The 12,078-nt window shown below is 46.8% G+C and overlaps 1 protein-coding gene across 3 annotated transcripts; it reads left to right on the forward strand.

The window, feature by feature from the left end:
• Window positions 1–3: 3 nt before the first annotated feature.
• Window positions 4–11,987, forward strand: ITGB1BP1 (integrin subunit beta 1 binding protein 1). Of its 3 annotated transcripts, XM_002923237.4 has the most exons (8): window positions 5–155; window positions 3,355–3,461; window positions 4,457–4,560; window positions 7,041–7,119; window positions 8,482–8,618; window positions 10,419–10,511; window positions 11,050–11,199; window positions 11,750–11,987. In XM_002923237.4, the coding sequence occupies exons 3-8, from the start codon at window positions 4,489–4,491 to the stop codon at window positions 11,819–11,821; spliced, it is 603 nt and encodes a 200-aa protein (XP_002923283.1). In that variant the 5' UTR covers window positions 5–155; window positions 3,355–3,461; window positions 4,457–4,488; the 3' UTR covers window positions 11,822–11,987. The 3 variants fall into 3 exon arrangements, with proteins under 3 accessions (XP_034515834.1, XP_002923283.1, XP_034515833.1); XM_034659943.1 differs by lacking the exon at window positions 10,419–10,511 and having other exon boundaries at window positions 4–155; XM_034659942.1 differs by lacking the exons at window positions 5–155; window positions 3,355–3,461 and adding an exon at window positions 3,485–3,503.
• The last annotated feature ends 91 nt before the right edge of the window (window positions 11,988–12,078 follow it).

Below are 12,078 nucleotides of genomic sequence, written 5' to 3' on the forward strand. Positions count from 1 at the left end.
CGTCTCGGAGGCGGGGCTTGGCGGGCGGGGCCGGGGGCGCCGGAAAAGCTGGCGCTGGAATTAGAACTGGAGTGGCTGCCCCAGCGTCAGTTCCCAGGCTGTGGGTGTCTGACCCCAAACACAGGCGGCCCCGGCGGCGGGCCAGCCGCTGTGAGGTGAGAGCCGGCCCCTGGCCGAACCAGGGCTGAGCCTGCTCGGGAAGGCGGGTCCCGAAGGCGGCGCCGGCGGGGAGCCCCGCTGTAGGGCGGATGGGTGGGGCCGTGGGGGGGGGGGCCGCGGTCTCCCCGGGGACCTGCCTTCCCGGGGTCCGGGACCCAGGCCCCGAGGCGGCGCGCGGCTGGGGGTGGGAGCTGAGGAGCGGGCCGGGCCTGAGGGAGGATGCAGTGCCCCGGCGCCCGGTTCCCGTTTGGGGTGGCACTGCAGCTCCTGTGACGACAGGTGTCATGTGTGGATCGGTCCTGTCGGACCCGGCGGCGGGCGTGGGAGCTTCCGCGGGCCTGTTTCTCGAGTCAGGCTCTGCTTTGTGGGGCGTGAGGAGCACTGCCTTTTTGTGCTGGCTCCTGTTGGTTTCTGAACCGCTCCACCCCCCTTCCCCCACTGCGAAGGGCCCGGGTGGAGAGTGTTTTGTTTGCTGTCACCGTGCGCACCTGCACCTGGCAGGCACAACATAACGGTGCGGAATGCGTGGGAAGTAGGGCGGGGTCGGGAAGGAGCTTTGGCGTGGGCCTCTCTAGGTTCCGAACTTGGCCCCACCCATGATTAGCCTGGCGACCTTGGCCAAGTCCCTTAGAGTGTGACTTCTTACAGGGGTTGTGACACTGCAGCCTTGCTGGTCTTTAGTGAGGGTTACAGGTATCTGTAGCGCCTAGCAGTGGGCGGCACATGGTAGGTGTTCCGGACAGGAAGTTTTCTTGTATGTCATCTTCCCATAAGTTTCTTCAGGTCATTAAGCATGTCCTCTGCCAGTCTGTGCCAGGCATTGGGTACGCAGAGATGAATTACCTCGCCCCCATCTTTGAGGAGCTCACAGTGAGATAGTTCTTAAGTAGGCAACAGGAGGCTTGTGCTAGGATCAGGGTGTATGCTCGAGCTGTGGGGTACTGGCCCCTTAGCCCAACTTGGAGGTCCAACCGAAACTTTCTAGCAAAGAAGCAGCCTGAATGGAGTCTTTAAAGGTGAGTAAAGTTAGCCAAATGAATAAAAGGTGGAAGGGCATTCCAGGCAGACAGAATGGCAGGAGCAAAGCATGGAAAGGGAGCCGAGTGCGTGCTGAGAACCTGGAGATGTTCTGCATTCCTTAGAGAATAACCGATGAAGCTGGTTGTGGAAGATGAGACTGGAGAGGTAGATAGGAGCCCCGCCCTGCAGGACCTTGCATGTCCTGGAGGAGAGCTCTGACTTCAGTCTCTAACTTTGGTGAGCCAGTGAAAGATTTTGAGCACGTTAATGGCACCAGATTTGAGTTTTAAAGAAATCATTTTAACTGGAGCTTGGTGGTAGGTTTAAAGTGGCAAAGAGTCCCGTTGGGACCTGAATTCCTTAAACGGCATGCCAGACTGTGTACCTGTGCACTGTTACGGGTTGAATTCCTTAAACGGCATGCCAGACTGTGTACCTGTGCACTGTTATGGGTTGAGGATCAATCCACTGTATTTATAAGCTGATGAAAAAGTATTTGTATGCAGCAATGGTCTGGTGATGGCATGGGCCTGTTAGAGGCATGGATGAGCAAACTGGTCAGGTGGTAGATTCAGTGGATCTTAGTATTTTAGTCAATGTGGGGCCTAGAGGACATCGTGCAGTTGATAATTTCCTGGTTTCTACCAGAAATAAAATTTACTGAAAGAGAGAGGAGAGAGGTGGAGCAGATATGAAAGGGAAGATGAAGGGTTTGCTTCAGGCATTTTTGCATTTCCAAGTTTGGAATATCCAAGTGACAATCAGTATCTTTGGCCTCATTTTCATGCATGGATAATATAGAGACAAGAATGATTTGCTTAAGAACATGCATCAAAATAACAGATCTCAAAGGCTTTAATAAAATGTCTTCCTCTCTCTCAGCTCCTAGACTGGCGATGGAAAGTCTTAAGGAGTTGCAAAGGCATGGTAATACCAATGGGGTGATTTTCAAAGCATTCTAGAGTATTCTGGGATTTGAAGGGAGCTTCAGGATTTCACTAGCAATAGAATAAAATTTTATTTTAAAATCATATTTTAAGTTGTTACGTATATTGAAATACATATGTGTGTGTGTGTGTATATATATATATATATATTTTAGGATATAATGTCCTTAAATATGCTACCCATCAGTATTTTGATTGATCAGAGACCGCTAACATGGTGCTTTATGCTGCTAGGTTAACCCAGTTTGTGTAGACCTGGGAATAAGGCTCTCTTGCCATCTCGTCCTGACTGAAGAGCATCCCTTGAATGCGGGGTGATCAGTGGCAGCAGGCGATCCCCCATATAGCCTGCTAATTCATCTCCCCCTTTGTACTTGTATCCTACGCAGCTAATTCTCTACCCACAGCCTGTCATCTTTCTGAAACAGAAGTCTGATCCTTTCACTTGACTGCTTTTTAACAGCCCCTGGAGTCTTTCTGTTAAACCCAAAATAAACCCCAGACATTTGTTGTGGTTTGCAAGACCTCCTGTGGATCTTTCTCCTCATCTATCCCTCTGTCTGTCCCTCTCCCTCCTTCTTGCTCCGGTGAAAGCCACATTGGCCTCTCACTGTTCCTTGCAGGAGTCGCGTGCCCTCAGGACCTTTGCACTTGCCCTACTCTCTGCCCAAATGCTCTTCCTCCGCACTTATGTGGCTGCCCTCCCTTCTTCAGGTCTTCTTATGGTTCACTTCCTCAGAGCAACTTTTTCTGTCTAAAATACTCACCCTTCCTTCCGTCAGTTGCAAATCCTGAACTTGCTAATCCCGAACTTGCTTTTGTTTCCCTCATATCAGTTGTTCCTAACAATGTGTTTCTCTTTGGTTTTCTTGTTGGTCTGTCTCATCCCTCTGAGAATGCGCTCCCTGAGGTCAGGTCAGGGGGTTAATCTGTCTCATTCACTGATGTGTCCCTAGCGTCTAAAAGGTGCTCACTGGGTACTCAGGAATGAGCGCACAAATCAGATTTTCTTGCTATTCCACAAATCAAGCAAAAACATAGAAATAAGTTATGATGGGACTAATGAAAAAGCTTGGGCCTGGGAGTCAGTCTTGGGCAAGTGGCCTAAGGTCAGACCCGGGTGAGTTGACTGAGAATGGGGTCTCCAGATAGAGTGGGAGAAACTTCTCAGGGAGCAGGGACATTCAGTGACTGCCCCATGATTAACTCATTCTTTTTCCTTCATCAGGTACCTTGTTTTTCTGAAAAGAATTGACTGTGTCAGGATGAGAGGAAGCTCTCTGTGCACACTGTCATCTGTGGGAGCTTTGAAGACCATAAAGTAGTCCTTCTACCGTAAGCCGGTTCCCTTGTTCCCTCTGTAGGATCCAATCTTTGGTAAAAATTTGTTAGGTTATCTACTCATGACGCCTCCTGAAAGATGGGTCACAGTTCCCTCATCTGATAAAATGCAGATTATAACCTACCTTCTGTAAGCCCCCTGAGGCTGGGGGCCTGGAGCCCCCAGCATAATGTGTAGCACAGACGAGGGAAAGCCTTAAAAAAACATCTGAAGCAACTGAATGTGTCACCAGGTTGTTGTGAGGCTAAAAGTGACACAATGCCTTTGGAAGCATTTGAACTGTGAACTGTTATGCGGGTTAGTTAATTTTTCAAATATAATAGATGTGCTCCCATGAAACGGGCAAGGATAAATTTTGTTTTCCAGGCATTAATTATTATTGTAAAAAAAAGATACATGTAAGACTGACTCTGGAAAACTTAAGGTCACCTCCTTCCCTGGTCTTACGGGAGCGAGGAGGAGCGAGCTGGCGCCTGGGAACGTTTTTGTGTCAGCTTTTACTTAAAGATAGCTCAAGACGTTGAGAAAAATGCACATTTCTGAGAGGAAGCTAGGTCTTCTGTTCTAAGCCCTGCCATTTCCAGAATGTCAACCCGAGATAACAACTGAATCTCGGGAGCTCGGCTGGTAAACTAGTATGTCACCTATTTTACTAATGTCTTGAATTGATGAAAGAGAGGTGAGGCACTCGAGTATTTTGAGAAGTAGGTGACGTGTGTCTGCTGCTTCTGAGAACAGTGCCTTTCACAGCCATCGGTGCAGCAGGAAGGTTTCTGTCCTCTTGACGCACTGGGTTAAATTTTTCAAATCTAAAAAGAAAGAAAGAAAGAAGCAATAGTCTCCAAATTTGGTGGTCAAAGGAAAAGATCTCTGTTTCCAGTAGGAGGACTACACTGCGGACGGAGAAGGAATTGATGATTTTTATTCCTATTGTAAATGATATCAAGGTGGTTTTCTTGCTCTAACTCACCACCATTTGTTCTCCTAGGGGAGCTCCCTTGGATCACGCTATGGTGAAAAATGTTCCGGAAAGGCAAAAAGCGACACAGTAGTAGCAGTTCCCAAAGTAGCGAGATCAGTACGAAGAGCAAGGTAGGGGCTGGGACAGGACCACAGTCCCAAGGCAGTGAGCGTTTTGTCTCTCTGACTGATTCTGCACAAAGCCTACTGACCACGGCACAGCGGCCGATAGTCCTCAGACCAGGTGTATTTTGACACTCATTTTTGGCACTAGAGACACATTCTGCCCTTGATTTAACTTTCTTTTGTTCTGGAGAGTTCCCGAGGTGATTAAATTAACGAACCGAGATGGCACAGGATGTCTGAATGGTCTCACTGAAAGACTGATTTTTAAATGTTTTACGTGATCGAAATTGCAGGCCCGGGGGCGCCTGGGTGGCACAGCGGTTAAGCGTCTGCCTTCGGCTCAGGGCGTGATCCCGGCGTTCCGGGATCGAGCCCCACGTCAGGGCTCCTCTGCTGAGAGCCTGCTTCTTCCTCTCCCACTCCCCCTGCTTGTGTTCCCTCTCTCACTGACTGTCTCTATCTCTGTCAAATAAATCAATAAAATCTTTAAAAAAAAAAAAAGAAAAAAGAAATTGCAGGCCCGTCCAGGGGCCAGAGCTCTTGAATTCCGGGGCGCGGGGTGCACGTGCATAACTAGAATTCTGTTTACTTAATAGCAAATGAGTTGGATCGTGAGGCAAATGCCATGTTTAGGGCTCCAGAGAAGTGGGGTATATGACTGCGAAGGGACCGTCGAGGCCCGAGTCCTCGTCCCTGGACCCAGTCCTCGGTTCTCACAGTTTTCAGAGACGAGCGTGCGCAGTGCCAGGATGCGGTGAGGTGGGGGGGAGCCTGCGGGCACCACACTGAGTGACAGTGGCCACACCTCTGTGAATGAGGACACACATGACAGCCACTCGGGATTTTCACTGAGCTGAGATGCTCCTAGCCACAGGTGAGGAAACTGGACGTTTTAGGAATCCTGCCTTAGCGTGGGAAGACTGAGTTTTCTCGAAGGTTTCTGAACTGAAGCTAGTCAACAACCTCCCTGCTGTTGGCTTTGCAGCCCTGGTGTGAGAACCTCAGCCTGGGAAACTGGTCAGGCCCACTTCTTGTTTTCTAGACCAGACAAAGGATAGAGGGAGACTCTATGACTCGCTGCTGGCGGGTTAGATTTTCGGATTCCGAAGGGACTTGCTGATGCCTTGAGATGGTAGCTCCAAGCCATGGGTTCTCCGATGTGGCTGCTGGGGCTGGGGCTGGGGCGGGGCAGAGGGGGCCAGCTGCGAGCGAGGGCCTTACCCTGAAGACGGTGGTGACCGCAGTGTGGTCTCTAAGCCAAGTTGTGACTGTTAGGTTTGTTTTAGGTTGATTTAAGCTTTCCTTGTCTGTTCTGAACATGGGAAAAGCAGACCGGTTTCTCCCTTCTCTCCTCGTGCAGAGAGAGGTTCACTAGGCACTGGTGCTTTCCAGCGTGGGGGAGTAGTTGGGAGCACAAAAGCTCATTCTGTTACTCACTTCAGGACTGTGCTCATCTCAGAAGTCAGTCTGTTTGTAACAGCATCTAAATTCCAATTCCCTTCCCCTTACCCGTTGAGTATGTGCATTATTTCGTGTTCAGCACCACACGTAACATTATGGGGAACATCTCTGTGCATACAGCTCTCTGCTCATTTTACATTATACTCTAAGAAGGGCAGTTACCGAAAAAGGGAAAAAACATTTATAAGACCTGATACGTTTTTGTATTCACCTTGATTCACTTCTTGAACAGTGAAAAAATTTGAGTATATTGCTCTTTTAAAATCTAATTTTAAGGTGCAAAGAAGTGACTAATTTTTTGAATCAAAAGTTTTCACAGAATGTTATTTCTAAAGAAACAAAGCATATCCAGAGCATAGTTCTGTGAAACATACTCCACTAACATGTATGATTCTTCATGTTTTGCTTAACAATTTTGTTGGTTTTCCTTTGCAATCCACACTGATAGCTGTGCTCTGGTCTGCCAGTTGGCCGGTGCATGACCGGGCAGGCCAGGTTAGACTAATGGCAGAGGCAGGGGGATGGGGAGGAGGAGACCTCAATCAGAGGGCTGGGCTATTTCCTGGATGTAACCTTGGGTAATTCACTTCACCCTGCTGGCTATCTTTGCTCATTTTATTATACAGGATCATACTCCCGGCCTGCTTTCTGCGCAGGGTTCTTTTGGGTTCCATGGAAATCATGTGAAAGCAAGGTGTAGATTTTCACCGACCCAAATACCCAAATACCAGCTCTCTTACAAGGGGGCAGAGGTAGTAGCTTTGTTCGTCCTGGGAATGTCCACAGCACAGTTATCTGATGTTGTGTTCTGGGAAGGGCAGGTGGGACTACCTGTTCTTTGGAGTTTGCTGTAGAATTCGTCTTTAGAAAAATCTGTCACAGTCGATCCGGCTGAGTAATTGACCTGCTTTTGTCAGTGTTGATTCAGCTGTAATAAATAAGCAATTTGAATGTTTAGTAGAGAATTTGAGAGAAGAGAGTGTGTCTAATTCTGTTTACCTTTTTGTTTATTTGTCGTTTCTCAGTCTGTAGATTCTAGTCTTGGGGGGCTTTCACGATCCAGCACTGTGGCCAGTCTCGATACGGATTCGACCAAAAGCTCAGGTACAGAGAGGGCTTGGACAGTTTATTAAGGCTCTTAATTGGCGTTCACGGTTTTACCAGAGCAGCACAATACACTCCTGTGTGTTTGAGGTTTTCCTTTTCTCCTCTGCCATCTCGGACAAGAGTTTCGAAATGGCCCAAGATACGGTGGAACGTGGGTGGGCGTGAAGATGGTGGCGAGATCCACTGTGCGTGTGGGCAAGTGGCCCTTCCCGGCTCCTAGAGCAACAATGTGTGGACAACATCGTGGTAACAATTTAGAGGTTTCAGACAAGCTTTTTAGGATAAGGGATGGCAGAGTGTGAATTATACTGGAATTACGTTTGTGGAGTGTAGGAGAAGCCTCTTGCTCATTGAAAGGGTGGAGGAGCTGCTTCCCTGGAGACCCAGCAGCTAGGAAACATCGGGCGCACGGTAATTAAGGGTAGCATCTGTCACAGGCCCTCGCAAACGTGTACGCAGCCACCTGAAATTAGTAGCTCCTTAGAAATCAAAAGGTGGCTTCTAACCCAGGCCAGTGAACAGTTAGCATCCAGTTGGAAATACAAAAAAATATTCATTTTTCTTGTCTACAGTCTTTCCACTTCTCCCTTTAAGATCATAGACTAATCAATCTGTGAAAAGTGGGGATGACCGAGGGGTGGGATGAAGATAAGAACCATATCATGTACAAGAGAACATAGTAGCACAAGGTCTGTTATTTTTGCTTGCAGATGCCTTTAAAGTATTAAAATGTGGGCATCTTTTCTTACATAAGCATAACCTAAAAGTAACCACATAGTATCGCCTTAACATGGCAGATAATGTGATGCATTGTGGCCACATTGGCCCTGGCTGGATTTTACAGCACACACACTTCTTTAGCCTGTTGCCATGTCAGGTAACTTAACATCTGTTAATGTGAAGGGACTTCCTGTCTGGCATTATTCCATCCACAGGAAAGAAAAAAAAAAATGGTTTTTTTTGACTGGGAGAGGTAGACCAGGTTTGCTGAATCAGGAAAACAAGTTAATAGGGAACATGGTAAAGAGGGAGAAGAAACCAAAAAAAGCTTAAATATCTTAGTGTATCATGAAGGTTCCCAATCATTATGTAGTCGGCATTTTATCTTTCTCCTGTTTTAATTTATTCTTACTGAGATTTTTATACATTTAGTATATTGCAAGTCACTGAGGAAGAGGTTAAATTCCAAGTTCTTTCCTATAACTTCAAGTAATCTTGCATTAACATTTTTTTAATTTTCATTAAAGTTCAAGTTCTGATGACACAGTCTGTTTTAAATTTGCGAAGGGATTGAGGACACACTGTAATGCAGATATTTCTTTTGACCTCTTACTGTTACAATTTTTCTTTCACCTTTAGGACAAAGCAACAACAATTCAGATACCTGTGCAGAATTTCGAATAAAATATGTTGGTGCCATTGAGAAACTGAAATTCTCTGAAGGAAAAAGTCTTGAAGGACCATTAGACCTCATAAATTATATAGACGTTGCCCAGGTAAAAAAAAAAAAATTTTTTTTTAAATTTTAGAACATCCTAGAGAATAAATTCATGGCTTTGGAGAAAGGTGTTCCACACTTTTATCGCTGTTAAAATATTTCCAGAGCGCTGTGATCATAGGTGTCATAAGGTGCCTAGAGACGGAATCCCATGGGAACAGAGAGTTCTTTTCTTCAAAAACAACACTTTTTACTTTTTTCAGGCCAACTGACTTCCTCATTTAAATGAGGAGCTGAGTGCGGTGACAGGTTATATAACCTTAGGTCTGGCTTTTAAAACGGACTGGCGGACCTTACCGAATCTCCATTGATTCAGTCGCAGCTCCTTCAGTATTCTGCCCCCTAGTGGTGGTGACCTATCAATGCACTCACACCCTGTTAGCAACAAGGATTGAGGTGAGGTGGGCTTCAAAAACATATCCCAGTCAAGAAGATTAAAAAAAAAAATGATCATGAAGGAAAATTAAGAATGAAATCAAAGACAATGCAAAGGTGTAAGGTCAGTGCATCAAATACTGTAAGATCTGTACCCTTGCCAGTGTGGGAGTGGATGAGCCAAAGACAGTAGGTTGCTTCCTGAGTTTCCAGAAAATGGAATCTTTGTGTTAGCAAAGGGGTATTACCACAATGGAAAGATTCCTTTATCAGTTCTTAGAGCGCTGGTGACTCTGAAGGCTGTTTGGTCTGGTGAATCGTGGAGAATGGGATCACTAAATACGATGCTTCGTGCTCTCGTAAGGCACAGGACGTCTGTTCTGTCTGAGGAGAACCAGCCAGTCGAATGTGCATTTCACAGAGACCTCTTGGTAGTCTGGACTTAGTGTCCCAGCGTTTGGCTCGGCATCTGTCATTCCAACGAGTGCAAGCAACACCTCACCTAAGTATTACATTGAAAGATTGCTAATGATGTTTCCCCCCAGAAGCGCATCACGATTATTTTCATTCTGTTCAGGACTGCTGAGTTTCTCAGATCACTGTAGACTTCGGGCTTGTCAAAATTCCATTAATACAGTAGCGTTAGTTTTATCCCATCTTTTGATTCTTGGAATGCTTGAACCCTACTGTGAGAAATCACTGGAAGAGGTTACCGTAGCCACATGAGGACCCAAGAATCAAGGCATGCAGACGCAACTTCTTTACCAGAATTTCTTTAATGCAGGCAAATGGTTCCACACAGGTATTTACAGTATGGAACGGCTACTGATTGCCCACTTTTTCTGTTTTATCGTGCATTAGGCAAGTAAGGCAGTATTCTGGTTTAGGGGATAAAACAGGATAATCTGCTAGGGAAGCCATAAACTATCATCTGCTGTTTTGTTTCCAAGTAATCGCGCATCAAGCCCACAGCCCCGGGGTGTGGGGGCAACCAGACACCTCCATCCACGTAGGATGTAAACTGGCTTTGAAGAGGGGTTCCTGCAGCCTATTTCCTGATGGTTTCCTGTGCTGACATCAGCATAAGCTTTGAGTATTTTGAAATCTAAATACCTTTACTTTTCTAACGTAAATATTTAAGCCTCTCTGGGATCTGTGAGACGGATCTCCATTTGCAATTAGGGCTAACATCCAGACAAATGCATGTGAATTTTGCTCAGGTCTGTGGACCGTGAGAACAAAACAAAACCATGGCGAGAGTTTTTCTTCTGCCTCTGAGGAATAATTTTTGCCGGGCTGTTGTGTACCCCGCGTTCTTGAAAGGGTTTGGATTTGTGATGGCCAGATATTAAACTTGACTTATCAGATTTAAGGAATGTAACGTACTTTTAACGGGCTCATGTGATTTATTTTTACTTTAAAGCAAGATGGAAAGTTGCCTTTCGTTCCTCTGGAGGAAGAATTTATTATGGGAGTTTCCAAGTATGGTATAAAAGTATCAACATCAGATCAGTATGTAAGTAATAGAATTTATTAGGGAAAAAGTGGGTTTCAGGTACTTGGGAGTCAGGTTGCTAAGGGCCCACGTGTTCTCTTTGCTCATTTGCAGAACTGTTGGTTGGTAAACATTCCTGGCACCAGGTCTTAAAAAATGACCGATTTCTTAGGTGAATGAAGAGAGGCCTCCTTTTGCTTCCCCTGGATGGTAGGGCCCCAGCCAACACCCCCCACTGCTGGCCCCTAATGCAGTTTCAGCTTAGGGCCCCGTGCCAGCTCATAGCAGCTGTCAGCTTGGACGCTGGGCACAAAGAACAGGACCGTGAACTCAGATCTTACTCTTGTCTTTCTGGAATTTTAGTAGGAAGGGATAACCCTGAAGGCAAACTGCCACATAACTGAGCATTCTGGAATGTCCCTTTAGGGGTAAAAAAACCTATACAACTGTTTTCTGCCAGATCCACAGATACGCTCTGTTTAAAGCCTCATAGTAAATTCTGCACAGAAAATGCCAGTTATGTCAGAGTCTCGACCTTTCTTTTTCCTGACTTCTGCAGGATGTCTTACACCGGCACGCTCTGTATTTAATCATCCGGATGGTGTGTTACGATGACGGTCTGGGGGCAGGAAAAAGCTTACTGGCCCTGAAGACCACCGACGCAAGCAACGAGGAGTACAGTCTCTGGGTCTATCAGTGCAGCAGCCTGGTGAGGTTTCACGTTGCCTTGCTTAGTCTCATTCGTCAGGCGAGGCGGTCAAACCAGAGGAGACGGACGGTCTTCTCAGAGGCTGAAGAGGTGCCACCCACGAGGCATCTGATGCCCGGCAGAGTGGGGGTGACCGTCAGCCCGTGGTCAGCCAGCTGCCCAGACCTGCCTCGGGCTCTCGGTGGTTGGGCCAGGTTAGCACTCACCTGTGCCAGGATCTCAAGGGCATCAAGGGCAAGGCAGACACAACGCCGGGGAGGCAACCGTGGCAAGTGTCCCTTGAGCAGAAGCCCCTGCTGTTCTGGACCTGTCATCTCACTGACTCATCACCTTCCCGAAGGCCCAGGGCCCACACGTTACCCCGCAGGAGCTTCTCTGGAGGAAGCGCAGGAGGCGGCCGGGGGATGTGGTGTGTCCCGAGCTTCCCAAAGCTGTTGGTGTGCAGGGGGAGGGGAGATGTTAAGAGGGTCACATTTATACCTTGGCTGGTCACACTAATTCAGGAAGAAGTTGGTGAAGTCTCTTACTGTGTGTTTTTCACTTAACATAGGAACAGGCACAAGCCATCTGCAAAGTTTTATCCACCGCCTTTGACTCTGTGCTAACATCTGAGAAAGCTTGAATTCCGCGGTCAGGGGGAAGCCGACTTCATGTGGAAGGGCAGCGGTCTTCAGCCTGCACTGTTGAACTACTATGATCCTTGGCTTGAGATTTGCTGAAGAAAGGCAGTGTATAAAATAGTGATCATTTGCTTTCCTATTAAAATGTGTCTTATTACAGTACGTTAACTCTCAGTGAGGTTGTCTACTTTCTGGGACTAAAAGAGAAACCTCAACTGTCACTTTTATTTTTTTTTAGATTTTATCTATTTATTTGAGA

Source organism: Ailuropoda melanoleuca, chromosome 4, assembly GCF_002007445.2.
Source record: "Ailuropoda melanoleuca isolate Jingjing chromosome 4, ASM200744v2, whole genome shotgun sequence".
Taxonomy (NCBI): Eukaryota; Metazoa; Chordata; class Mammalia; order Carnivora; family Ursidae; genus Ailuropoda; species Ailuropoda melanoleuca.